Source organism: Lontra canadensis, unplaced genomic scaffold (genome assembly GCF_010015895.1).
Source record: "Lontra canadensis isolate GAN:19392208 unplaced genomic scaffold, GSC_riverotter_1.0 scaffold16, whole genome shotgun sequence".
NCBI classification, from domain to species: domain Eukaryota; kingdom Metazoa; phylum Chordata; class Mammalia; order Carnivora; family Mustelidae; genus Lontra; species Lontra canadensis.
This window is the reverse complement of record NW_022631010.1, coordinates 15,488,077-15,513,273: the sequence shown is the minus strand read 5'-3', so window position 1 is coordinate 15,513,273 and position 25,197 is coordinate 15,488,077. Positions and strand designations below refer to the sequence as shown.

The following is a 25,197-nucleotide window of genomic DNA, read 5'->3' as shown; positions in this document are numbered from 1 at the left end:
CTGAATCCCACCCATGATGGCTTCCAGGTTCTTCTTCTGGCTCCTTTGTCCCCATCCTCCTGCCAACATCGCCCCTCGGAGGGATTCCAAGGAGCTCTGTAGGCATTTCGTATGGCAAGGTGGCTTCAGACAGCCGTCACCCGGGGCAGGTGCTCACCCCTAGTGTGATTTATGAAACATACCCTCGTAGTGTATACAAATATCTACGGATGCGGATAAGACCGGCCCCGCCCTGCCCTGGCGGCAGATCCGCGCACTGCGTTTGTGTCACAAATACTGGAGCGGACATCTCCTTAGTACTCCCTGGCCTCTTGGAACTGCTTGATGTAATCTTCGTCTGAGGGACTCTCAGTGCACTTCTGTCCGTTGTTGGGAGGCCGGGCCTCGTTGTACCTGCTCCAGTCGCCCTTGCAGATAATCCAGGGGAGGACGTCCACCTTGTAGTGGAGCTCTGCTGAGAACTCGGTGCTGATGAGGTTGGGGGTCCCCGCCCCCTTGCCCCTGGTGATGAGCTGCATATTGTCGCCATAGCAACAGTGCTGGGCGGCCAGCGTGGTGCTCTCCAGGGACAGCATGGAGCGAATGCAATACCGGGCCGTGGGCTTGTAGATCTCCAGCTTCTCCTTGGGCCCACTGGCGTCCTTCCAGCGGAAGTCCTTGCGCTTGATGCGGTCGAAGATGTCCGCCGTGCTGTAGGCCACCTCGGTGGGGTAGGAGCAGGGGCAGCTGGGCAGGTCGTTGATGACCTTGTGCATGTACTTCTTTAAGAACTCACTTTTGCAGCCCATCCAACGCTCGCAGCTGTCGGTATCTGAGAAAGACCACAGAGAACCCCTCTCACCATATGCAACAGGGGTGACAGATTCACACTGACCTCAACTCCTCCCCTCCCAGGGGGAATCCCTGCGGTCCCCTGGAACCACCAGCCCTCGCTTTGGTCATGCTCACCCCTCTTGGCCTTGGGAACTTTATTTGCAAGGCAACCTCCTCCCCATGTGATACCATGAAAAATTTCAGACACAGAAAAGTAGAGAGATGAAACTCCAGCAGTGACTCCCTGTCTGCCATCACCTAGATTTAACCATTACAATTGCTTCGCCTGTCTTATTTCTTGAAAATATATGATATGATTATCCCTGAATTTTAGGAGGCATCTGAGGAAGAAAGGGAGGTTGCAGGATAACTCTACTAACACCTATAACAAAATGAACACTAATTCAGGGGACAATTTTGAATCTCCTCTTTAAGTATCTGGTAACAAGTTGGAAAGTGCCTCAAAGGAGAACTGGTAGTCCCTGGTTTTATTTGTGCCACTCACTGACTGGATTAAGCTAGAGCTGGTGGCCTCATCTCTTAACCACAGGCACCAAAGAGTGACAATCCTTGTAAGGAAATCCATATGATGAGATGTCTCAAAGAGGAAGGGACAGGTGGCCCCTGCTTTTAGGGAACTTAACAGTAAGGCCCAGAGGCCACTGCCCTCTAGGCTTCCAGCCAGAACCTGCCCCTGGAGGTTGTCGTATTTGGGCCTTACAGTATTAAAAGATGTCGACTTCATTGTCAATTAATTAATTAATTAATCATTGAACTAATTTAAGACTGAGGTGGTTCCAGTTTGTTAATGTGGATTCCTGGCTTTATTTGAAAAACCAAGATATGTTTGTGTGGGTCCTGCCTGCCCATGGGAACGGCTGGCCCCAGGAACAGGCCACTCGTGTATGCCAAGGTTGAGCAGAACAAAATTTGCTGGGGTTGTCTGGGGCTGGGGAACATATTTGGTGTCACCGGAACGGAGGCTATAGGGCAGGAAGTCTGTTGGTGTCAGGTCGCGGGACTCTTCTGTGCAGTTTAGGCTTGTTCCGAGGGCAGTGGGGAACTACTGAAGGTTTTGGAGTGACAGCCACTGGCTGAGCTGAACAGGAAGAAGATACATTCAGTGCTGGTATCAGTTGTCAGAGTCCAAGTGGGAAAGGACCAAACAGGAGGGATCAAGTGAGCTCCGAGAGTAGGGCCGCTGGGCCTGGGTGGGCTTGAGTGAAAGGGAGGAGAGACATTAGGAGTGACTCCCTGCTCTGACCCAGATGCCTGGGAGGCTGGTGGTGCCCTAAGAAGGAATCAAGTGGCCAGGAAGGGAGCGGGGTTGGGGGCAGGTTGGAGGAGAGCACAGGCTTCTCTCAGTGGAATGAAGAAGAGAGAGAGGGGGCATCTCTCAAGCACTCAGAAAGGCCCGGCCTAAGAGGAAGAGTGTGGGATCTTGTGTTCAGTTGTCTGTGATCAAATCTAGCTCTACCATCTACTAGCTCATGCCCTCGTGCAGGTATAGTCTCCCTCCCTGTGCTTCCGTATACTCCTCTCCAAACTGGGGATGAAAAGGATGCCCGTCTCTTAAGGCACAGTGAATATTAAGCTGGAGGAATGCAGGGGGCCTGTGGGCCCAGGGTCCTGCCAGAGGGGATATGCCAAGGCTCAATTTGGGCCTGAGCTCTAAGATTCCAGCCCTGTGAGCCCCCGACTGAACAGCAGTGAGAGAATGCAGGCTCCCTCCTGGGAAATGTGTGTCTGCAAAGCCAGGGCAGTCCTCCTCCATCAGACAGGGTGTTCAGAAGCAATATTCAGTGAGGCCCTAGAAAATGGCTTGATTATCATAATTCATGTACCCACAAAACATACACTGACTTATTTTTATCTATCAAACTTGGTAGGTGTTCAGTGTGATGGGCACGTTCTAAATGCTCTGCCAATATGAACTCATTTAATTCTACACTAGCTCCATAGGGGGGCCCTGTGACCTCCTACCATTCGACAGATCAGCTAACTGAGGTGCTACCAGGTTTGGCAAATGACCTTGTGCAGATCAAGCTGTATCCCATCTCGGTGAGGCATCTTCTGTTTGGTCTTCTCTCTTCCCATTCCATGTTTTCCCTCCCCCTGGAAGGTTGTCCTATGTGGACTCTATCGGTGGACCCCTAGATCCCTGACTGCTCTTTGGGTTGAGCCAAAGGGAGGTCCTGGTCAGAGACCAGGGTGAGAGAGGAGAGTAAGGTCAATGTATTTGTCCCTGTGGTTCCTCCTTCACTGTTGCAAGTTGGCTACACCCTTCAGAGAGCCCAGAATGGTGGCGGGTAGTAGCCCTCTGCACACAGCTACCCTCGTCCCTTTAGGCCAAGGGGTGGTTAGGGCTCCCCATTGTTCTGTCCAACCCCTTCTTGGTGTCCAATCTACCCTGCTCATCAGACCCTCATAGAATGCTCCTCAATTACCTGATTCCAGTGTGTCGTGTTTGTTCCTGCCCAGAACCTGACTGACACCCATCCCTACTCATCTCTGTGTGTCTTTAGTCCCACTTCAGGTGTGGCTTTGTGCAACTGAACCTATCCTCCACAAAAAAGCAAGCAGCTGCCTGTCTGTAGGGTATGCAATAGGAAGAGACCTGAGAAGCTCTCTGCCCTCAAGAGACAACTTTTGTTGCTCTACCATTTAGTGTAAATTTCCTGCATTTAGTCTCTAATTTCTTTTGGGGGTGTAAAAGCATTGTGTTTGCAGAAGGCTCCTGCTAAAGGTAGTTTGTGTGTGTGAAGGACCGAAGTGGAAGCCCTGGGTCACAGAGAATTTCAAACTGCCTCCTGTTTGGCCGAGGCTGATGAACTTTCGGGTGGCACGCGGTAATGTGGCAGGAGTCTCACCTCTCTGCAATACAGAATTGCATCCCGAAGCACATGAAGCTATTTTTAAAAAGGAAGTTTTTGCCTTGCACCTAGCTGTCACTTGTCATTTGGCTTGGTTCATGCAGACTGTGTTTGGCCTAGCACTTTCAAGCAGATGAGTAGCAGAGTATGCCAAAGGTTTACGAAAAAATATATGTGGTAGAGGGAGGCGGGCATAATACGGAGAAAGCTCCTTTTCTCTCCTTTCTTCCTTTTGCTACCGAACCAAGACCAGCATTTCCTCACTTTTTGGGGACACTCCGTGAAGGCTGTCAGAAGGGGCGTGAGGCCCCACTGGAGAATCCATACTGAATCCATACTGAGGGGAGAGCTGTCCCACTCCTGTCCCACTTATCGTGGAAGCTGGGTGGCAAGCAAGGCGGACACAGAGGGCGCTCTGCTCGGCCCAGCCTGGGGCAGGAGGCCTGGGATGGCTCTCTCTTGCTTAGAGTATATTCTGTGAGCGAGAAATTCATTGGGAGTACTGGACCCCGTAAGAGGAAAATGAAACACTTAAATGGATCCTAGGACGGGATGGCACTGCAAAAGCAAAAGGAATCTCCAAAATATTAAATCAATATTTGGATAAAAAACGAGGACAAAGGTCTCCTTACCGACTTCAAACAGTTTGGTAGCATTAAACTCCTCGCTTCCCGCCAGCAGACTCACTTCGGTGGCAGCTGTCCTGAAGGTGTCTTCAATTCCTAAACACAGACAGGAGCTCATTTTTCCCTAGTTATACGGAAAAAGTTACCCCCCACCTGCCTAGCAAATCAAGAAACAAATGCACCTGAACAAAGCCTTTTTTGTATTCATCACTACTCATGGGCAGGAACTTGCCAGCAGAGGAAAGAGTAAAAAGCAGGTAGTAGAGCATAAAATGTATTAAAACCCCAGATACTATTTGCAGCATGAAATCAGATCCAAATGTGCCTGAATGGGTCTTAAGGAACTCATTCACTAGGCCCAGAATGGGGTTTGGGGCAGTAGGGGACACATGTCCATCTGCAAGTCTACCTGTCTTGTGGTGTCTGGGTGACAAACTGGATTAGAAGCAGGGGTTAATATTTTGTCTAGTGGTCCATACCAGTTTTAAGGACTGACTGACAGGGTTCAGATCGTTACTAGCCTGTAATCCTGATCAAGCCACTTAAACCTTCAAGTGCCTCAGCTTTCACATCTGTAAAATGGGGAGACATAAGTGCCCCACCTCATAGAGTTAAATGCACTCAAGGAATTATGTGTAAAGAAAGAATTTACAGAAGTAAGTGGTGAGTGTTAGCTGATAATTTCCCCAGGAGTATTTGGAGGATATAGTTGTCCACAGCTAAAGAGCAGATATCTCACATTCTAGGATGTCCAGCACCGCCCATGATGCTTCAAAGAGAGTAAGCCAGGCTTGTCATTACTGGCTCGGAGGGGCTGAATCCAGTTTGTCTCATACTTCCTGGTTCCCCTCTCCTTCCCCAAACTACCACTCCCATCCAGCCTTCCCTTACAAACAGGAATGCCGTGTTAGCTGAGGCATCTGAGGAGGCCGGGGTGGTGGAACATGGAACATGGTAGTCTATGTTGGTGGAGAGCCTTAGTGGCCTGGGAGGCATGACTTGATTTCTTTAAGGGGCTCTCTCTGGCTTTACATGAAGCTCCTTGAACTTATTTATAGGGTTGACCTAGGGGACAAACTTTTACAGTGTAATCACTGCCAGGCCAGGGACACTGCCTGCTCCATGACTCTTTCCAGTAATGCTGAGAATCACCAAAACAAATAAAGAAAGAGATCCTGTTTAAAAAAAAATCCTTCATGTCAAAGGAACCCTGAAAAAGACTGGGAGGCCCAGGAACTGAGAGGCAGAAAGGATGGAAGAAGGGCAGGGTCAGAAGAGAAGAAAACGCAGGAGCAGGCCTGCTGGGCACGTTGCTCTAGGTTGTGAGAGAAAACAAGAAGACAACATTAAAATGGTTGAAGAGAAATATTCAGAATGGTGGTCGACAGTGGGTAGACTTGGATCTGGTACCAGCTTGGGAAAAGAAAACAGCAGCAAGCCCCCAAGCTTAGTCACTAAATACTGTCTGTATCCATGAGTGGCTGAACCCCGTATCTTTCCTCCTGGTGGCAGTGGACCAGTTTAATCATTAAGAACATGGACCTTGGAATCAGACTGCCTGAATTCAGATTCAAGATTGACCTCTTGCTGTTTGTGTGACTCATGCAAGTTAACCCTGTGCCTGTTTCTACAGCTGTTTAGTGGGTACAATAATAAACATCCACTTCATGAGGCTATTACAGGAATTAAATGAAATAAGGTACATGAAGACCTCAGAAATCTGCTTGATACTTGAGTCCTCAAAAAATCCTATTCTCCATCATCTTCATTACCATCTTTTCTTCTTCTTCATACTGTCTTTCTCTTCCTTCTTCATTGTTTTCCTGTCTTCCTTCTTTTCTTATCTCTCATCTTATTATTATTTATGGGTTTATTTCCACCTATCTAAATCCTATCACATCAGATGTCCAACTCAGCTTCACTATGATTAGCATGAGAAAGATCAGGAAAATCATCCTGATGGTTGCTCCACTTTCTGAAATCCACCCACATGGCTGACATAGAGCCCAAACAGCCACTTGTTAAATTTCAGCCCTGTTTTCTACATATGCTGCTTTGCTAACATGTGCATGCCTAATCTGATCCTTCCTCTCTACCCCCAGAAACCCTCTGCTCTTTCACTTTTTTTTTTTTTTAAGATTTCACTTATTTATTTGAGAGAGAGAGAGCCCAAGAAGGGGAGAGGGTCAGAGGGAGAAGGAGATTCCCCATTGAGCAGGGAGCCTGACACAGGACTCGATTCTGAGACTCCAGGATCATGCTCTGAGCTGAAGGCAGTCACTCAAATGACTGAACTGCCCAGGTGCCCACCTCCACTTCTTTTTTTGTTTCAAATATCAGCCTTATGGTCTAAGACTGAGTTGTAGGAGTAGAAAGAGGAAGTCTGGGGGCATCGGGTTGGCTCAGTCTGTTATGCGCCACACTCCTGATTTTGGCTCAGGTCATGATCTGAGGGTTGTGAGATTGAGCCCCTGCATTAGGTTCTGTGTTGAGTGTGGAGCTTGCTTGAGATTTTCTCTTTCCCCCTCTGCCACACTCCACTCGCTTGTATTCTCTCTCTCTCTCTTAAAAAAAAAAAAAAAAGAATAAAAAAGTAAAAAAAAGTAAAAGGAAGTCTGTATCAACCTCAACACCCAAACAACAAATAATCCAAGTCAAGAAATGGGTGGGAGACATGAACAGACACTTCTCCAAAGAAGACATACACATGGCCAACAGACACATGAAAAAATGCTCCATATCACTTGGCATCAGGGAACTACAAATCAAAACCATAATGAGATACCACCTTATACCGGTTAGAATGGCAAAAATTAACAAGACAGGAAACAACAAATGTTGGCGAGGATGTAGAGAAAGGGGAACCTTCTTACACTCTTGGTGGGGATGCAAGCTGGTACAACCACTCTGGAAAACAGTACAGAGGTTCCTCAAGAAGTTAAAAATAGAGATACCCTATGACCCAGTAAATGCACTACTGGGTATTTACCCCAAAGATACAGATGTAGTGAAAAGAAGGGGTACCTGCACTCCAATATTCATAGCAGCACTGTCCACAATAGCTGAACTGTGGAAGGAGCCCAGATGTCCTTCAACAGATGAGTGGTTAAAGGAGATGTGGTTTATATATATACAATGGAATATTACTCAGCCAACTGAGGGCTGCTGGAGGGGCGGTGCTGGGGGGATGGGGTAACTGGGTGATGGGCATTAAGGAGGGCACATGAAGTGATGAGCACTGGGTATTATATGCAACTGATGCATCACTGACCACTACATCAGAAACTAATGATGTACTTACTATATGTTGGTTAACTGAATTTAAATAAAAAAAAGAAAGAAAAAGGAAGTTTGGGCGTGTGGGGATCAAACTTTCTGTCTCTGAAATATCTTTCAGATGAGGCCATTCAGAATGTGCCATTTGTTAGAAGAATCCGAGATCTTATTTTAAGCTGGTATTCTACCTGGCAATGGGAACACATGTAAATGCAAAACCACAGGCCAGGGGTTGGTAAATTGCTTTGTAAAAGGTCAGAGAGTAAATATTTTAGGCCTTGTGAGTTACATGTGGTCTTGTGGTCATATTTCTTCCCCCTCCTCCTTTTTCTTTTCCTTCTCCTTTTCCGTCTTCTTGACCCTCTAAAAATGTGTATGCTGTAGAACAACAGGTCACACTTTCCTACCCAATTGCTACAGACAAACACAATTATTTTTTACCCCCAATACGGCCTCTCACCAAGTTTACAATTAGTTTAGTTTTCAAAACCCTGACAATGCAGTTTATTTTTTTATTTTATTTTATTTTTTGCTTCTGAATCTCCAGATTTTAATGCACTTGCCCAGAGTAGGCAATGCAGTTTAAAGTAGTAATTAACTGGCGGCGCCTGGGGGGCTCAAGGTGTTAAGGGATTGACTCTTAGTTCAGTTCAGGTCAGCATCTCAGAGTCCTAGGACTGACCCCAGCAGGGAGTCTGCTTCAGGATTCTCTGTCTCCCTCTGCCCCTCTCCCCCCATTTACTTTCTCTCTCTCTCAAGTAAATAAATAAATCTTTTAAAAAAAAGTAATAATGAACTGCCAAGTGTCCTCACTTTCCTCCCACGGATCCTTCAGTAACTCTCATGCCTCGCTGACAGAGCTATCTGCGTGGTTTTCCTGTTCGTGTCCGTGAAGCCTCTCATCCTGGCTTCCTTATCGGACTATGAAGGTTTCTCAGCATGTGTCTCTTCAAGGCAAAACAAATCCCGCATCAAAGGCCCAAGTTAACCATAGTCCCTCCTTGAAATTGCACAAGTACACTGTGGCACTGTGCTCTACGTCATGACTACTGCAATTGTGCTGAAGACTCAGGAAACCCATCTTTGCATCCATTCAGCTTATTACTCATCTCTTACTATTTCAGTCTGGTCAGAATCCTTATTAGGGAAATGGCTGTCCTTTAAAAAGTGATTTTCTTTAAGGTTTAAATATAAATGAAAAACTCTCGCTTGAACTTGGAACCACTCCCCTTCATAAACCCACCTGGGCAGTTTGGACGGTCACATGTCCTAGATTCTGTCGCGGTACATGCGTAGCCACAAGACCTGGTCCGTTTCTGGTTACCATTCCCACAGGTGACACTGCAGACAGACCAGAGACTCCAGTCGCCCTCGCCATCTGTGGAATCTGGAAGGGAGCCAGGGATACGGTCACCAGCCGCTGCCCAAAGAGTCCCCAAATCCCCCTTGTCAAGTAGCCTTCCAGTCGTCTTCTTCCATCGTTCTTGCCCTTGGAGGGGACCAGATGCCAGCTGGAGTCAAAAGGCTTGTGGCTCCGGAGTTCATTTTAGGGATTAGCTTGGTGAGAGTAGGGACTCTGTCTGAGGTTTTGAGTACCGTGGTGGTCAGCACGTTGCCGGGGCCTGACCCTTAGAAGGTTCCAGGTAAGCGCCTACTGAGAATGCATGCATTTGTACAGTATGGGATCATGCAATACTATGGTACGTAGTTTCCAAAGATGACCACCATCACTTCCTTCCCTCCCCATACATACATTCATTGAGAGAGCAAGAGTGAGGGAGAGAGCGAGTGAGAGAGTCTATTTCCCCTTCCCTAAAATCTGAGCTGACTTACGCCCTAGGAGCCTGTCAGCTTCCAACTTTCACTCTGGGCAATCCAGTCGCTGTGAAAGAAGCTGAGGCTAAACTTGTATATTACGGGTCACAAGATACTACACACGTGAGTGAAGCCTTGTTGAACCTTCTAGCCCTTTCCAGTAGACAGCTGAGTAGAGCAGATGCATGAGGAGCATAGCAACAGCCTCGTGGGGCCCAATCTCCTGAGCCACAGAATCATGAGAAATAATAAACTGGTGTTGTCTTAAGCCACTGAGTTTTGAGATGGTTTGTTACACAGCAGTAGATAACCACTACATAATGGTAAAGCTAGAAATGACCCTTCAAGGTCATCACTTAATATCTATCCAATGAATATTTATTGGATAGCCCCTATTATATGCCAGGTTTAATTCTAGGTATATGGGAAATACCATTAAATAAAACTTCCAAAATTTTTGCCTTGGTGGAAATAATATTTTAGTAAGAAGAGTCAGGCAATAATTAAACAAAAAATGAGTAAGTTATACAGTACATTAGAAGCCAATAAATGGTATGGAAAAAAGGAGAAGTAGACTAAATTGGGGGGGTGCTTGGGAGTTTGAGGGGTGTGAGGAAGGTCAGTATATTATCAAGACTAGTTTCTCTTTTTAAAAGTAAAGAAACTAAGTCCTAGTGTGACTGGTGGTTGAGGGTGGGAGGACTTATCCAAGGTAATAAGGGTAATAGAAAGGAAAGTTGGGGTCCCAGTGCTGAGTCTTTGATCTCTACAGCATGACTGTCTCTGCAGCATCTCTACTCTATAGTAATTTTCTCCTGGTTTATCCAGATCTTCTTACAGCCTTGGGGCCTCTGCCAGTGCCAAGCTTGGGGCAAGAGGCATGTGCTCTGCTGGGAAGGGGTCCTCTTGGTTCGTAACAGGTCGTGGTGATCCTTATTATGTAAGCCCAGCAGGAATGTAGTCCACACATGTTTCTACCTGCAGTGTGGGCTCTGTGCCAGCCTCCCAGGCTGTTGTTTACATGGTGCTCACTCAGAACACTCCTTAGGCAAACACAGGGCCGCTGAGTCTCCTCAGCCCATTAAATGGAGTTGTGGGGGGTGGTGGTGGTTCATGGTTGTGTCCTCAGCCCTAACCCAGAGCAGAGAGTTTGCCCACACCTTGACTGCCCCCAGGGCCCCTGTCCATTTTTCCTCTTTCCCCAGAAGAATCTTTTTCTATTTTGATCTTCTTCTAAGAAATGGTTTTCCAGCACCACTGCCAAACCAGATGTTTGAAACTACTGCCTTATGTGAAGGAGTTGGGCCTGTTTGCCCAGTGTGAGCATCTTCATCTCTCCCATCTCTTAGTAGGCATCAAGAGGTAGAACTGGAGAGACAAGCTGCTTCCAGGGGGAGAAGCACTGGGTGCTCCCTCCAAGACCTCTGTGGTCTGGTGCCTCTTGGTCATCTCCCCAAGAATGTCAGAGATATGCCTGGAACAACTGTGACATCACACTGTCGTCAGGGGAACATTCAGGTGCAGCGGGTTACAGACATACATGAACACACTCAACCACGTCCTACACGTACTACCAAGACCAGCTTTGTTGAAGGGAACAGCAACAACAAAAAGTCACAAATAATGATTGTAATGTCATTAGACTCATAAGGCGGGCGATGGGCCAGTCAGAATAAGTTTACTGAGTACATAGATAGAGTTCCTGTCACTTTTTATGGTGGGTATATAATCCAGTGATGCCAACTGGTGTTCCTGCTTGGCTTAGCAGAAGCAATGGGACTGCAACCATTTAGAAATCTCTTGCAACCTTTCCTTCCTGCTGCAGAAATATGGAGAGATAATTTTTGGAAATATCTTTGAACTTTGAGATTTCAGCATTAACCCTGTGATGAGGCTTCTACTGGAATCTTTGCACAAGGTAATTTCTGGTCTTGGTTTCTTGGAACTAAATTACTGAATGTTAATAGTGCGTCCGATTACATGAAAAATGACTTCTATAATTCTTCTCCTCGTATCTACCCTGAGGTTACTGTCCTCTCCTGACCCCAGCCTGGGCCATGTGACTTGGCATGGCCAATGGAAAAATAGCAAATATGATGCAAACAGAGGCTGGAAATGTGTTCGTGCATCAGTGTTTGCCCTCTTGCTGTAGAGAACTCATCCAACACTGTGGGAAAAGCCGGGGCTGGCTACCTGGAAGGTGAGGGACAGCTGGAGATAGACCCTAGCCAGCCACCTGTCCAGCTGCGGCCCCATTGCTGAGGGAAGCCATCCTAGACCTCCAGCCCCAGTCAGTCCAGCCCAGAGCTGAAGAAAAGTCCAGGCAAATTGCAGATTCTTAAGAGAGAACCCATTTGTTCTTTTAAGCCACTAAATTTTGGGGGTGGTTTCTTGAGCAGCAAAAGTTAACTATTAAAAATATACCATAAAATTCTCCCTAAAATATGCTTTCTAGATGGCTTATGGACTCTGGAACAATGAAGGACTTATTATTCCAGTTAGTGGCTTTCTTCATGCTTTTATTTTAAATGCTCCCAAAGCCCTTTATTTTCCAAACTTAAGATGTGGTCCCCCCAAATCAGGCACCGAACAGTTCCGTCACCATGTGGCTGGTCATTTCTGTTAGGCTAGTGATGAAGGGCTAAGCGTACATGTCAGCTCACCACCCTGAAGGCTCCATAGTCGACTGTCTTAGACGCATGTCCCAGGAAAGACCCTCCTCTTGGGGACTCTCTATTTGTTTAATGTGTGCGAAGGACAGAAGGCTTTGAGGGCAGTGTTCCTTTCTGCTCTAATAAAACAAGTCTGTTCTCATTTGCTCACCTGCCAGGGAACATGGCTCAGAGCAGAAAATGAATGTGAACAGCAGTAATTGCTGAGATGACAACAATGACAGTAAAAAGCAGTCCCTGTGACATCAAAGAGCTCAGTGAGGGAAGAGAACAATCTGCAGTGTACTGGGCTGAGAGCTGGGTTTCAAGCATGTCGTTTGAAATTTTAAGGTAGTGATTAAGCAGTTTGAGCGCACTAGAGACCTGTGGGTCGGTTAGCATCTGGGCAACTGGGGTGATTTGGTCTTGACTTGGTCCCAGGCAAGCCTCCACTGCTAATCTTAGATGAGAGTGGCTACCAATTACTGAGGGTCTGCTTTAACCAGCTTCTCTGTCTAAACATACTGATTAAGCTCCGATAATAATCCTGTGGGTAGGTGGAAACATCCTCCTTTTATGGATAAGGAAACTGAGGCTCAGAGAGGTTAAGGGTCTTGCCTAACGTCACGCAGCTCAGACCTGGCAGAGCTGGGATGAGAGGTGAGGTCTCTCTGTTCCTGCCATATGCTCCTTTATACCCCGGTACCCCTGCAGCTTTAATTCTGGCCCACATTGGCCTCTCTTTTTTAAGACACCCACTCATGTGGCCATAATTCAACATTACAAAGAAAAAGCCTTGACAAAAATCACTAGGAACTCTATTAACAGAGGCCTCTGACCAGTCAGAGAATTGTAAGGAACAGAGACCCAAACCCAGGTTACAGTAAGCAATTGCCTATCTGGTTTTATTTTGCAGGTTATTCAGAACAGTTTTGGGAATGGTATACCACTATTTGACAGAAAAATATTTCTCTGGACTCTTCCTTTGTCCTTGATGATACCTTAAGTATCTCTACAGAAGGCGTTTCAAATGGAGCATCTCAAATACAGTCCAAAGCAGAGCCACTGTGTTCCCACAGTCAAAAATAGGTCTAACCAGCTTCCGTCGTGTGTTTTATAACATATTCTAAAGATGCCATTCTAGTCTATTTTTTTTCCACCTGTTTTTTTTTTTTTTTTTTGAAGTACTCTTTGGCCACCAACATTTAAATTCTGACTAAAGATGCTACCTTTAAAAATCTGAAATCAACATCCTCCACAAAGACCAGTTCCTGTAGCAGGTTTAGCACGCCTCAGACTAGCCAGCACACCCTTGCAGCAGGTCTGGAACCTCAGGAAGTTTGCGCTGCCGGAACCCTGCCTTTCCAGGCCTTCTCTCCCTGGATCCTTCCCAGCACCAGACCTAAGGACAAATACTTAGAAATTGTTTAATAGTTTCTCGTTGATTGAAAAAAAGAGTATTGAGCTTTTCTGATGCTACAGAGAATTCTGGAAACCACACGTTCCTTGTGAACCCGTCAGAGAAGCAGCCATTCCTTCACTCACAGGGCCCGCCGCTGAGCATTTGCCACACAGAGTCATGCTACTCAAAGTGTGGTCGGAAGACCAGCAGTGCCGGCCTCAGCCACTGCATCAGAAGCTACACTGGAAAAGACCCCCAGGTTATTTGCATTCATGTTAAAGTCTGAGAGGGATTCCTTTAGGGGTATTATAAGGGACAAGATTTTCTTGATAAAGTAGCTGTCCTGGGATCTACTCCAATGATGAGGGAGTTACTAAGAGATACTCCCAAACCATAAAAGATGGGAGTTTCTCCATGGCCCTCAGCTGCTGTCAGATCCAGACGCAAGACCCTCCACAGGGATTCTAGGCCTAGAAAGCTATGGTGAAGGTGGCTGAGGCAGCCACAGTCATGGTCCCAGTAGAACTGAATTCTATCCTCAAGATAGAAATGGACGATGTTCTTCATGTTCATGAATTCACCAGAGTGTATTCTGTAAGGGCTTTAGATGCAAAAGTTGTTTCTAGTTGTGGTCTGCAAACTTTGGTGAGCCTGAGAATCATCAGGGGACGCTGGCTGCAAAAAGAAAGAAACAAAAAAAGCAAAGAAAGACCGACTCCAGGTCTCACTCCCGGACATTCTAGTTCCGCAGAAGGATAGCAGCATCTCTCAAGCTGGGCTTCACGCCTACTTAAGAGCATACTCACAGAGCTCTTAAAACCTGATGCTTGGGCTGCACCCCCCAGAGATCCCTATTTAACTGGACTGAAGAGAAGTCTGGGCATTGGGATCTAAAAAATTGCTCGGGTGAGTGTGAGGAACAACCAAAACTGAGGACCGTCACTCTGGAATAGTGGGCTCAGGGCACCAGAGCCCCCTGGAGGGCTTGTTCAAACACAGATTTGGGGGATCCAGCCCAGAGTGGTTGGTTCAATAGGCCTGGGGTTGGGGCCTGAAAATTTGCATTCCTATCACAGTCTCGGGCCATGTCAATGCGACTCATTTGGGGTTCACATCTTGAGGACTATTAGTATAAAGGGAAGGGGCTGAGGCCAGGATTGGTAACTTTTAATTATGTAGTCAGGGGATTCTGATGGGGAGGGTCTGAGCTCTAGTCTTCAAAACCATGTCCCCTATGTGCTGGGCAAATGATTAAGTCAGAAAGTTCTGACACGTCGGCCTGGCACCCAGGGATCCTCTGCGTTTCCCTTGCTTAACACCACAGGACTTTTCTCTCATTTCTGTCTTTCCAGTTAAGCATGCATTTCCATAATCACTCTGCTGTCCTAAAGGATATGATTATTTTTGTTTCCCAGAGAGGCAGGACAACAAAGTGGTTAGGAGAACAGACTCTGGGCTCAGACTGCCCAAGAGGTCTCAGACTTGCCTCAAGATCAAGTTGCTTCACTTCTCTAGGCTTCAGTTTTCCCATCTGTAAAATGGGGTATCTGCCTCAGAGAGCTGATTAAATAAGTTAATATATGTGAGATGCCATGAAGAGGGACTAGTGCTTGGGAAGTGCTATATAAATGTTGGTAATTATCCCTAGTCCTTTTCTCTTGGAAAATAGGTAAACTCTACTTCTTCTGGAAAAGGGGAGGTTTTACAACCTTCCTGGCTGGGAGTGTGGGAGTTCTCTTTCTGCTCCCCTAGCATGTGATGTGTATTTCTACCATGGTACTGTTTTCCTTTATCACTCAACTTTTCTCCCTTGTCCATGGACAGTTGAGATCCCCTTTAGGGAAGACCTGTGTCTTTCTAACTTTTGGATTCCCGGAGCCTAGCACGGTGCCAGCCATAAGACATGCTCTTAGAAAAAGGTCTCCCTGTTTTGGAAGTTGCTTAGTATTGTCTATTAGTGGCAGAAATGACTCTCCAGCACAGAGCTGGTCTTTTTACTGAGAGATGGAGGTAAGGGGGAGAGTATAATGGTGCGAGACAGGTCATTCCTGTCATATAACCGTTGTTCCTAAGACTGCTGGTGGTGAAGCCGCAAGAACACCATCATGATGGAGGCGTATGTATGACCTCAGATATTCTTATAACACAAGGCAGGCTGTCTGATTCCCCATGAAGCCTTGCCAGGTTTCCTCTTTCTTGCACAACCAGGATGTGTTTCCCAGCTTCCTTTGCATCTAGGTGGGGGCTATATGACCGGAGTCATCAACAGAGTCTGAGTGGATATGGTGTGTACCATTTCCAGCTGGAGATGGTTAAGAGCATGTGTGCCTTTTCCAGGCTCCACCTGTCTGTCTCCTTGGCTGCCAATCAGATATAGAGCATTCAGTGCGTAACTCAGGCCCTGGAAGTTGGTGGAACTCTAAGAGGGAAGGAGCCTGGATCCCTGAATGATGGAGTGGAGCTGAGTTTCCCCCACTCTGTCTCCCATCCCAAGTGAAAAACAGTTTTTATTATTTAAGTCACTGAATTTGTAAGGTGCCTGTTACCTTCCCTCCCCTCCTCTAAAAACTTGGGAAACTAGAAATCCCAACTTGGCATCTTGAAATGTATGGTGTTGAAGCCTTCCATTGACAGCCCATGAAGCACACGTTCCTGTGGGTTCCCAAGGGCTGCTCTACTGCCAATGTCAAATGTAACATGGCTGCCTGCTCAAAAGAAGCAGCTGGACACCTATCTTTGGACTAAATTGATTTTCAGTATGAATTTTTACACTAAAATGCACCAGGAAGTGGATTTGGTCATTTCCTCATTTTTAGAAATAAAACTAAAACTTGGGGGTGGGGGAGGCAGAACCTCAAAGATCTCTAACTAAAAAAAAAAAAAAAAAAAATCTCTCCTAGGATAATTGATATGATTTAAAAATTATAGTCTTTCCAGAAAAATGTGGCTGCGGTGCCTTCTTGGGGCTTCTGTGGAACAAAGACTTTATGAGGTATGCCTCATAGAAGACCCAAAACCACATATTGTAAACTGGGTTTTGCTTGGCTCCATGTCCATTAGGTCTCAACATCCTCATTTATATTCTCCCCACCAATTTTATATCACTGGGTGGTAAACTCACCATATTCTGGCTGCTCTTTGGTTTCAAAAGTCCGGTGGCCTGGGGCTGGACGGTCCCACCCCCTGGGGGGGTTGAGGAAGTTGCTGTCATCTGAGGTACTCTCGTACTTATAGTCTTGGTCCCCGCTGTTGGCCCTCGTCAAGGACAAGGACCTCTGCCACCAGGCCCTCCAGTCGGGGGATGGGACTGACCAGCTGGGCTTATTCTCTGGATGCTGATCTTTATCTGCTTCAGAGTCAGGACCGTCCACCACCTCTATGGTGACCTGAAGAATTCAGAACAGGCCAGAGTCAATGAGGAGTCTATAGCCTCCAAACTAGGTACCCTCGGAAGAAAGTCTAGGAGAGCAGAGGGAAATGATGGATGCATCTCTCACGGAGGAATGTTGAGACTACATGGTGATACAGGATGGAAAACACCCAGAGATGGCACAATGGGCCCCATGACCAAATAGGACTGATGTACATGGGCCTCAGGCTGGAAGGATACTGGGGTTCCTGATTTACCGATGACTACGTAGCTGGGAAGTCTTTAATTCAAGCAGTAAACATGTACTATATGTGTCCCTGAAGTAACACAAGAGTAATTATAATAAAACCAAACACTTATTGAGCACTAAGTCTGTACCAGGCATTGCTGTAAATGGCCTACATATATTAATTTATTTAATCCTCATAACAACTGTATAAAGTTGGTACTGTTAATTGGCCCCTATGGTTGACTATCTGCAAAGATGGCCCCAGTAATTCATCCCATCCTTGCAGGTGTGTGCTACATCTCCCATTAAGAAGGGATTTCCTCTCTTTCATTCTGGCCTGGTCTTGTGACTTACTTTGTGCAGTAGAATATGGTAGGAGTGACACCATGACAAGTCTTATGAGGTCTTACAGCTTCCATTCTCATTCTCTCGGAATGTTCCTACCACTAGAGGTAAGGAAACCTTACACATAGAGACCAGGTGAAGAGAGAAGCCACCTGGTGGAGGACTGAGGTACCTCAGGCAAGTGGCCTGCTCCAGGGCCCCAGTCATGTGAGCTGGGACCACCTTGGATGCTTTAGCCCAGCTGGGTTACCAAAGCCAATACCATGTGGACCAGAGACCAGCTCTACTGGTGGAACCCTGTTCAAATTCCTAACCTCCACAACCGTGAGCAATCCAGTGGTCATGGCTTCAAGCTGTTAAGTTTTGGTAGCTAGGCAGCAACAGGTTAGCTTTTCACAGAGAAGTGAACAATCTGCTTAAGGTCACACAGCTGGTAAGTGGCAGATGTGGATAGTCTAGCCCCAGAGCCCATGTTCTTAACAACTCTGCCACACGGCCTCTCAAAAAGTCACAGAAATACCATCCCCTCATGCAAGCAAGGGCCATGAAGGCCACAGGGGCTGACGGGGGCTGGCTGCCACCACATGTGTGGAGGTGTGAGCACAAGGTCCTCAAGGTCCACAGCTGTGACTTTCACTCATCCCATATCCGGAGCCTGTGAGCAGGCTCCTCAACCGACCCTCAGGGTCAGAACAGAGAATTCCAAAGCCAAGGATAGAACTTGCTCTCGGATTTACAGAGCCTCGTTTTAAAGTCACGGGGCTGGAAGAATGCAGTTTCTTGGCTCTGAGAGACAGTCAACATTGAGAAACTTGTTTAAAAAATATAATAAGAGACTCACTGGGTTCCTTTGGCCATCACATAGCCCTTGCAACACCCCCTGGATGAGCTGTGTGCAAATGAATCAGAAACACGTGCTCTGAGTAATCAGCGCAAGCTGTACTGGGCAGATGCATTTCCAGTTTCGCCCTAAGCCGACATCTGAGAGAGTTGCTGGGATGCTCCTCCAAGTTGCACCAGGCTGTGCCCATCCCTGAGACCAACAGCCCCTTCCTTGTGGGCTAGGAACAGGGAGACTGGAATTCTCCTTGCTTTGACCTTCCAAGGAAGTTGCTGGGCCAATGCTGGACCTGGGCTGTAGCCTTGTGTGGTCCATATGCAAGGTCAAGAGTACTGCCATCCTTCCCAGAGAGTCCTCGGGCTGCAGCCAGCCACGTGAATCTTTTTTCTGGTGTGGGATGCCTAGAAGGGCATCCCTGGCTTTATTCCCCACCACCACAATTCTCCCCTCCTGTAAGCATCCCTTGCATATTTATAAATAATCACGGAACTTTTAATAATCTTTCAAAAAGGAGAAAAAGGAATCATTGGTCTTGATTCACTGCCATTTGTTGGAATGGCTGGTTGCTAGAGAGTGGCTGGGACCCACATGCAGCTCTGGAGGGACAAGTGCTGCAGGAGTGTGCAGCTGGGTGGTGACAGGGCAATACTGAGCCTTTGGAGACATAATCTTTCTCCTCCACAATCCGGTCTCCCTCTGCCTACAGACAGAACAACTGAGCGGCAGCAACCGTCTGTAAGGCTATTAAGGGTCTCGGAGGCGAGACGCTGCCAAAAGCCAGGCAAGCCTGCAATTATGGTAATGAAATCAGTCTCTGGGTAGAAGATAAGGGGAACATGCCCAGCAGTTTTGGTATTCCATTTGTATTCAGACTGGAGTCAAAGGGATTGCCTAAGCAAGACGTGCCCTACAATTTCTCCAAGCCGGGAATAAAAACAATTTCATGTTTTAAGCTATTACCGTCAATACGATTTCTTTTTCCAAAACCGTTGCTCGGATCCAAACAAAATAGACTTGTTGCCTGGCCAGGCAAGGAGTAGCAAAATACGAATTTACTCCAAAAACTATATCGATGACTAAATCTCAACAGCTTAGAGGTTTTTTTTTTTTTCCCCTTTAATTTCTGGCCACTGCCCCAATTGAATTAAACACAAAACAAAACAAAACCCGCCAAAAACAAAAAAAACACACAAACCTTAGAATCCACCCTTCCCTACAATTCATAATGTGGAAATCTTATACTGATATCAAAAGAAGAACTCTAATCCTGAACCTGAAGTTTTATAGGCATCCAATTAAAGAAACTTAATGAGCACGATCAGTGGCTTCTCAGAGGGCGGGGATTAGTTTTATATGTCCTGTTGCTCTCATTCTGTTTACATGTTCGTTAGCATCAAAGAATGTGTTGATAAAGATGCCTTAAACAATAATCAATGTGATGAGCTGAAGGTGTGGGAGTGAATACAACAGATTTCTAAGCCGATAAAGATGCTAGACCTTACCATCTTTTCTCTTCCTTCATACACATAACTAAGGTGTCTTAGCATATTTATTTCTTCTGGACTTTTCCATACCATGAATCAAGACAGCACAAGCAAGAGAATGCTTTCAAAAGACCCAAGTCCAACTTCTGGCAGGATCTTGTCAGTGCCAACAAGATCCAAAAAAAAGAAAAAAAAAGGAGAGAGAAGAGAGAGAGAGAGAGTCCAAAATATGTGCCAATTTGGGGAATTCTGTCCAAAATTGGGAAATGAGGATAAGATTCTACGAAGTGTTACTAGCTTCCTTCCTTCTCTTGATAGTTAAGACATTTCTTAGAAACAAACTCCTTACACTTAATCTGAAAAGTTTACCAGTTAATCAACTAATAACTCTGAGAAAACAGAAGTCTTGACCTTCTCAGCTCAGGAGAATCTTCTAGAATCTTTTAGCTTGGTCCTCTAAGCCTTGAAAGCTATGGTGACTAGGTAGGCATGGGTCAGTACTTCCCAGACAGGAATGTGAGCCCTAAGGTGGAGTGATTTCCTCAGGAGCACAGAGCACCCAGGGACAAGAAAACAACATCCAGTGAAAGGCCAAGTTTTCCCTCCCTCCTCCTTCCTTGACAATTGCTGCAGAAAGATAATCCCCTCCTCTCAGACTCACTGATGCCCCAGAAACAACTATGGCAACCCAGTTGACGGAGGTTAGTGCTCTGGGACTCGCAGCGTGCTGGCCCAGACATTCTTACTTGTTCTCCACAAGTTATATTTGAAATTTAGGCACAGAAACCGGCGTGGAGAATTTACGTTCCTGAGGTGAAGAGAGCAAGGAAGGCACAGAGCTGTCTCAACACAAGTTCTTGGGATTCCCCATTATTTTATACACGTTTCCTCTGTCATTTCAATCCATGGTCATCACCAACCTGCACCTACTTGTTTGGGGAAGCTTCCCATATACCTGTCCCTCTTGCTAGGGGCTTCACATGGATGCTCTTGCTTCATCCTCACTACAACCCCCGCTTCTGTGCAGTATTGTAGGATAGAGGTACTCATGTATAGTATTACCATCCCCATTTTACAGACAAGGAAACTGAGGCATAGAGAGGTCCAGTAACCTGCAGGAAGCTGTCTATCATGGCCAAGCCCTCAGGGCACTTGATCCCAAGCACAGGTCAGTGGGCTCTGTTGTTCGTATTCTGGACAATACACCCCCATAAGAATCTCTACCATACAGGCTTGTGGGGTGTGTGGGGTCATGTTTTGGGCACAGAGACTCCCTGGTTCTTGGTTGGTCAAAGTCGCCATTCTGAAAGTATTTTAGAGAGAAAGGAGGAAGGGGATAAAAATTACAAGCCCATACAGTTGTAGCCCTGGGGCCAACCCATCTGATTGTATCTTGTGGCCCTCCAGAGGCTGGCGGCCATGTAAATAAGTCTGCGCAAGGGGAAAAAAAGACCTCTAGGTGACTATTTTAAGTCTCCCTCAGTGGAAAAGAAATAATCAGTATATTGGTTGAAATGAATCCTGATCTCAGCTCGATCCAGGAAAGAAATAATTGGTTGTGAACAGCTACTGTGGTAACGAATTGATGGAGAAAGCCTAATAATGAGTTTATTTTAGAGACTTTTGTCTTTGTTATCTGACCATCAGCTGCAGACCGAAAACCCAGCCAGCAAGTCTCAAGTTCGAGTCTAACTTTTCCTGGGAGAATTTCCTTTCTTTCCTGAATGACTGATGTATTTACTTTTAACAAATTCCGACTTCTACTATTGTTTCAAATTTAATACGGAGATTGGGTTCAGGAGTTTGAGGCTGTTTCTTTCTAATTTGTGCCTTGTTGTCTTTTCCCTACTCACTTCCACGGCCCTAAGTGGGTCCTGCCTGGCTTAGAGGGGAGGGGGGTTTAAAAAAGCCCCCCAAAGCTGGGCTTTTTAAAGGACTTCCCTTCCCCAAAGTTAAGAGGTCTAAGAGGGAGGTGACCCCTTGCGCGGGCTTGGCAATGTCACTTTGGAAAGGTGTGGGTTATTTGGCGGGAGGGACAGCAGACCCCAGACCCAGAGCATGGGAAACTCTTTCAGACACTGGAGGGGATGGTGTGGGGTGTTCAGAGAGAAGGTATTAAATTCCCGTTCAGCTCCCCAGCTTCAGTGAAGGATAGCTAGGTGGGGGCAAGGGGCAGGTTGCCAGGGGAGGGGGGAGACAAGGCCAGGGGCCCTGGCATTGGAAGCCCCGTCACCTGTCTTCGCTCTGCTCCCCAGGGAGAGAAAAAGCTTTGACGGCCCTGGGGGATCACTAGAGCTGTCTGCTTGGCTGAACCGCCTCGTGTCAAACCAGTGCATTTCAACAAAAGAGCAGTGCTGTAAGGAAGGGGTAGGGACTGCCAAAACAGAACCCATCACCCCCTTTTAGAAAGCACCTCATCTTTTAAAGGACCACCAGGGAACTGGTTTACTAAAGTGCAGTGGTGCATGGGGCTGTGGCGGCCAGCGCTGTGTGTGTGTGTGTGTGTGTGTGTGTGTGAGCGTGTATGTGAGTGTGTGTTCTTATGTACGCACACTCACACACTCACACTCTGGCCTAGGCTGTGGCTCTCAGGGAGAGCAGCTGCTTCCTTCTTTCTCTGAACATCTTTCCAAGTGACCTTTGTGGTCTTACAGAAAGAGAAGGCCAGAAACACAGCTCAATTTTCTTTTCTTTAGGGCCAACAGGTCATCAGATCAATAAAACTCAGTCAGCTCCTGCCCCTCTCAATGGCCTGCAGGAGGCTAAACAGCCATGGGGATTGTGCAGAGCAGGAGAGGAGTGGCTTGTCTAGACAGTGGGCAGAAAGGTGGTCGTACCTTAGACTTCATGGGCTTTGCACGATATTCTGATATTTGCAGCTATGGGGAAACCTATGCTCTTGGGAGCTATGGGGATCTTTGCTGTCCAAAGGCCAACTCAGGAAAGGAACGAGGACATCCAGGAGCGCCCCTGTTCTCTTCCTGCCCTGTGCTCCAAGGTCTCCCTTTCTGAACCTGTACCTGAAGGCAAACTTTTCGTTCCCGTGCTGGGTAGGTGAGGTCTGATGGTGGTTAGACAGAGTGAGAACAAAGCACTGACTGTTACTTTGCCCCTGTTTTAAGTCTATGTAAACATGTCTCAGAGGGGACGCGGCAAAGAATTTCCACTTGTACCATCTCCGCAGTCATGCCTTACTGACAGTGCACAGGGAAGCTGCCTTCGATAAAAGTCCAAGAGGCTTTGCCAGACTCTCGTGTGGGACCTTCTCATAACTCACCTCCACTTATTTTCTGCCCTTTTGGCTCATTCTAGTTCTCTGAATATCCACTAACTCCAATAGCCCCTTGCCCTCAGGAAGCCGGGTGAAACTGTTCCAGAGCATTCTTTACTTCCCATCCAGCTAAACCACACAGATGAGGATGCTTTAAAATGACCTGTAACCCTGGGTGCTCTACTGACTTAAGGAACAGATTGATCCATTGTGCGGGCTGTAGAAGGCTTAGCACTTTACGGGTGCCCTGCCCTTTTTGGGAAAGGAATCTGGGTTTCTTAGGCCTGAGGATCTCAAACACTGTTCTTCCCTGACATTTAGGTCTATGTTTTAAAAAGGCCCAAGTGAGGTCTGGGGATTCCTAGGCTCACGGAATTATCTGGGAGAGGCAGGGGATTCTGAGAAATTCTGCTCCAAATTTGGTTCTTAGGTAGAGCCCCATGTACTTAGTAATTTTCCAATGAGAGGACACTCCCTGCAACCTTCAGTTCCCCTGCATCCAGGCATTTTCTTGTAACTTCACATAAGAAATTCCTTTTTTTTTTTTTTTTTAAGGTTGTATTTATTTATTTGACAGTGAGAGAGAGAACACAAGCAGGGGGAGCAATAGGCAGAAGGAGAGGGAGAGGGAGAAGCAGGCTCCCCGCAGAGCAGAGCGCCTCATGCGGGACTCAGTCCCAGGATCCTGGGATCATGACCTGAGCTGAAGGCAGATGCTTGACTAAGCCACCCAGGAGTCCCTACATTCTTAAATCTACTACTTTAATAGCTCAATACTCAGCATTAAATCCCACAGTGACATTTCCCACCTGTGGGGGAAAAATGTGAGCCACAGCAAGCCTAAAATTGCTTTGGACATGGCCTAAGCTCCCTTGGAGTGAAGGTGGCCTGGTCCCGAAACCATAAAATCTATAAAGAAGGGGAAAAAAAATCACTTCCTGCAGGTAAGGCCCAATGGGGAGCACTGTCGAGTAATAGTAAGGAGAGGTCTGCACCTTTTTTTGCCAGTCCACACCTCCCCCAAGTGGATCCTTTATTCTTTAGCAGAGAGCCATGTAACCACTTCCTGGAGAGAGAACAGTGGAGTGAAAGGCCTGTTTTTCCAATTAATCAGTTAGAACAATGCAAGACTCCCTGGAAATGTTAACAGGTGCCTGCAGTGATTTCTGCCCAAGGGTCGTCAAAAAGTGACCTCTGAAACATTTTTCATATCTAGACACTTACCAGTATCCTGTGCTATTTCTTCCTGTCTATTCAGACCTGTTCACAATGGAACAGAGCATTTTCCCCTCCTCTGTCTCCATGTTCCCTTTGGCACTGTCTTGGGTGGTAGCCGGGACCTCCACACCTATATCATTTCCTGGATGGAGGTCATACATTTCTTACTTTCTCATAACCCTAACACAGCATTTTATACACAGTAGGGGCTGGTCAACATTCTAACTGGGGCGTATTCTCAGTGATATTTGTTAGCCACTATGACACTGGCGTGATGAGCAGAACTCTGACCAAGGAAATCTGATCTGGAAGGTGTCATGCAGAGAATGTTAGTCTGGAGAGAGGGAGAGTTAACTTAATTAAGGATCAACTGCTCTGAGGTCAGGTTCAGGAACTTTTGGCCTTATAAGCTAATTGGAATTTGAAGCAGAGAGGAAGAATAAGCAAATGCTGCCCTTCCCCAAATGCAAAGAATGGAGAACAAAGTTCAAGGTGGACAGGAGCTACAATAGAGATGAGATTGCCTTGTTGACTAGTCCCCTTCCTTGGCTATCCTGGGCATCTCTGGGAAGACACAGAGGGAAGTACAAGCAAAATTCAAAATCAGGAGTTTGTCTGTGAAACATGGATTGGTAGGGTGAGTGTTCTCAGGACCCCAGGAGCCTAGATTTGAGCTTCAACCACCATTTACTAGCCGTGTAACCTTGGGCAAACCAAATAGGAACTTCTTAAGTACCTGCTCCTTTACTGATTATGGAAAAAGGATGTGGGCTTCATCTCCTTCATGAGGGTGTTTGGAGTCAAACCAGATCAACATTTGCTTTGTAAAGCATGTCTATTTCAGCATAGAGGAGGGTTGTTATTTTTAAATATTTTATTTATTTATTTGACAGAGAGAGATCACAAGCAGGCAGAGAGGCAGGCAGAGAGAGAGAGGGGGCTAAGCAGGCTCCCCACTGAGCAGAGAGCCCGATGCAGGGCTC

General features: G+C 46.6%; 1 protein-coding gene across 2 annotated transcripts in view; it reads right to left on the bottom strand.

The window, feature by feature from the left end:
- Positions 1 to 202: 202 nt before the first annotated feature.
- The window catches only part of ISM1 (isthmin 1), a 72,907-nt gene continuing 47,912 nt past the window's right edge, over positions 203 to 25,197 (bottom strand). For both annotated transcript variants that reach the window (XM_032859193.1, XM_032859194.1), the window contains exons 3-6: positions 16,578 to 16,842; positions 8,832 to 8,975; positions 4,319 to 4,408; positions 203 to 811 (exon numbers count right to left, since the gene is read on the bottom strand). In XM_032859193.1, the coding sequence (XP_032715084.1) occupies positions 294 to 811; positions 4,319 to 4,408; positions 8,832 to 8,975; positions 16,578 to 16,842 (1,017 nt within the window). In that variant the 3' untranslated portion in view covers positions 203 to 293. The remainder of the gene's footprint in view (positions 812 to 4,318; positions 4,409 to 8,831; positions 8,976 to 16,577; positions 16,843 to 25,197) is intronic.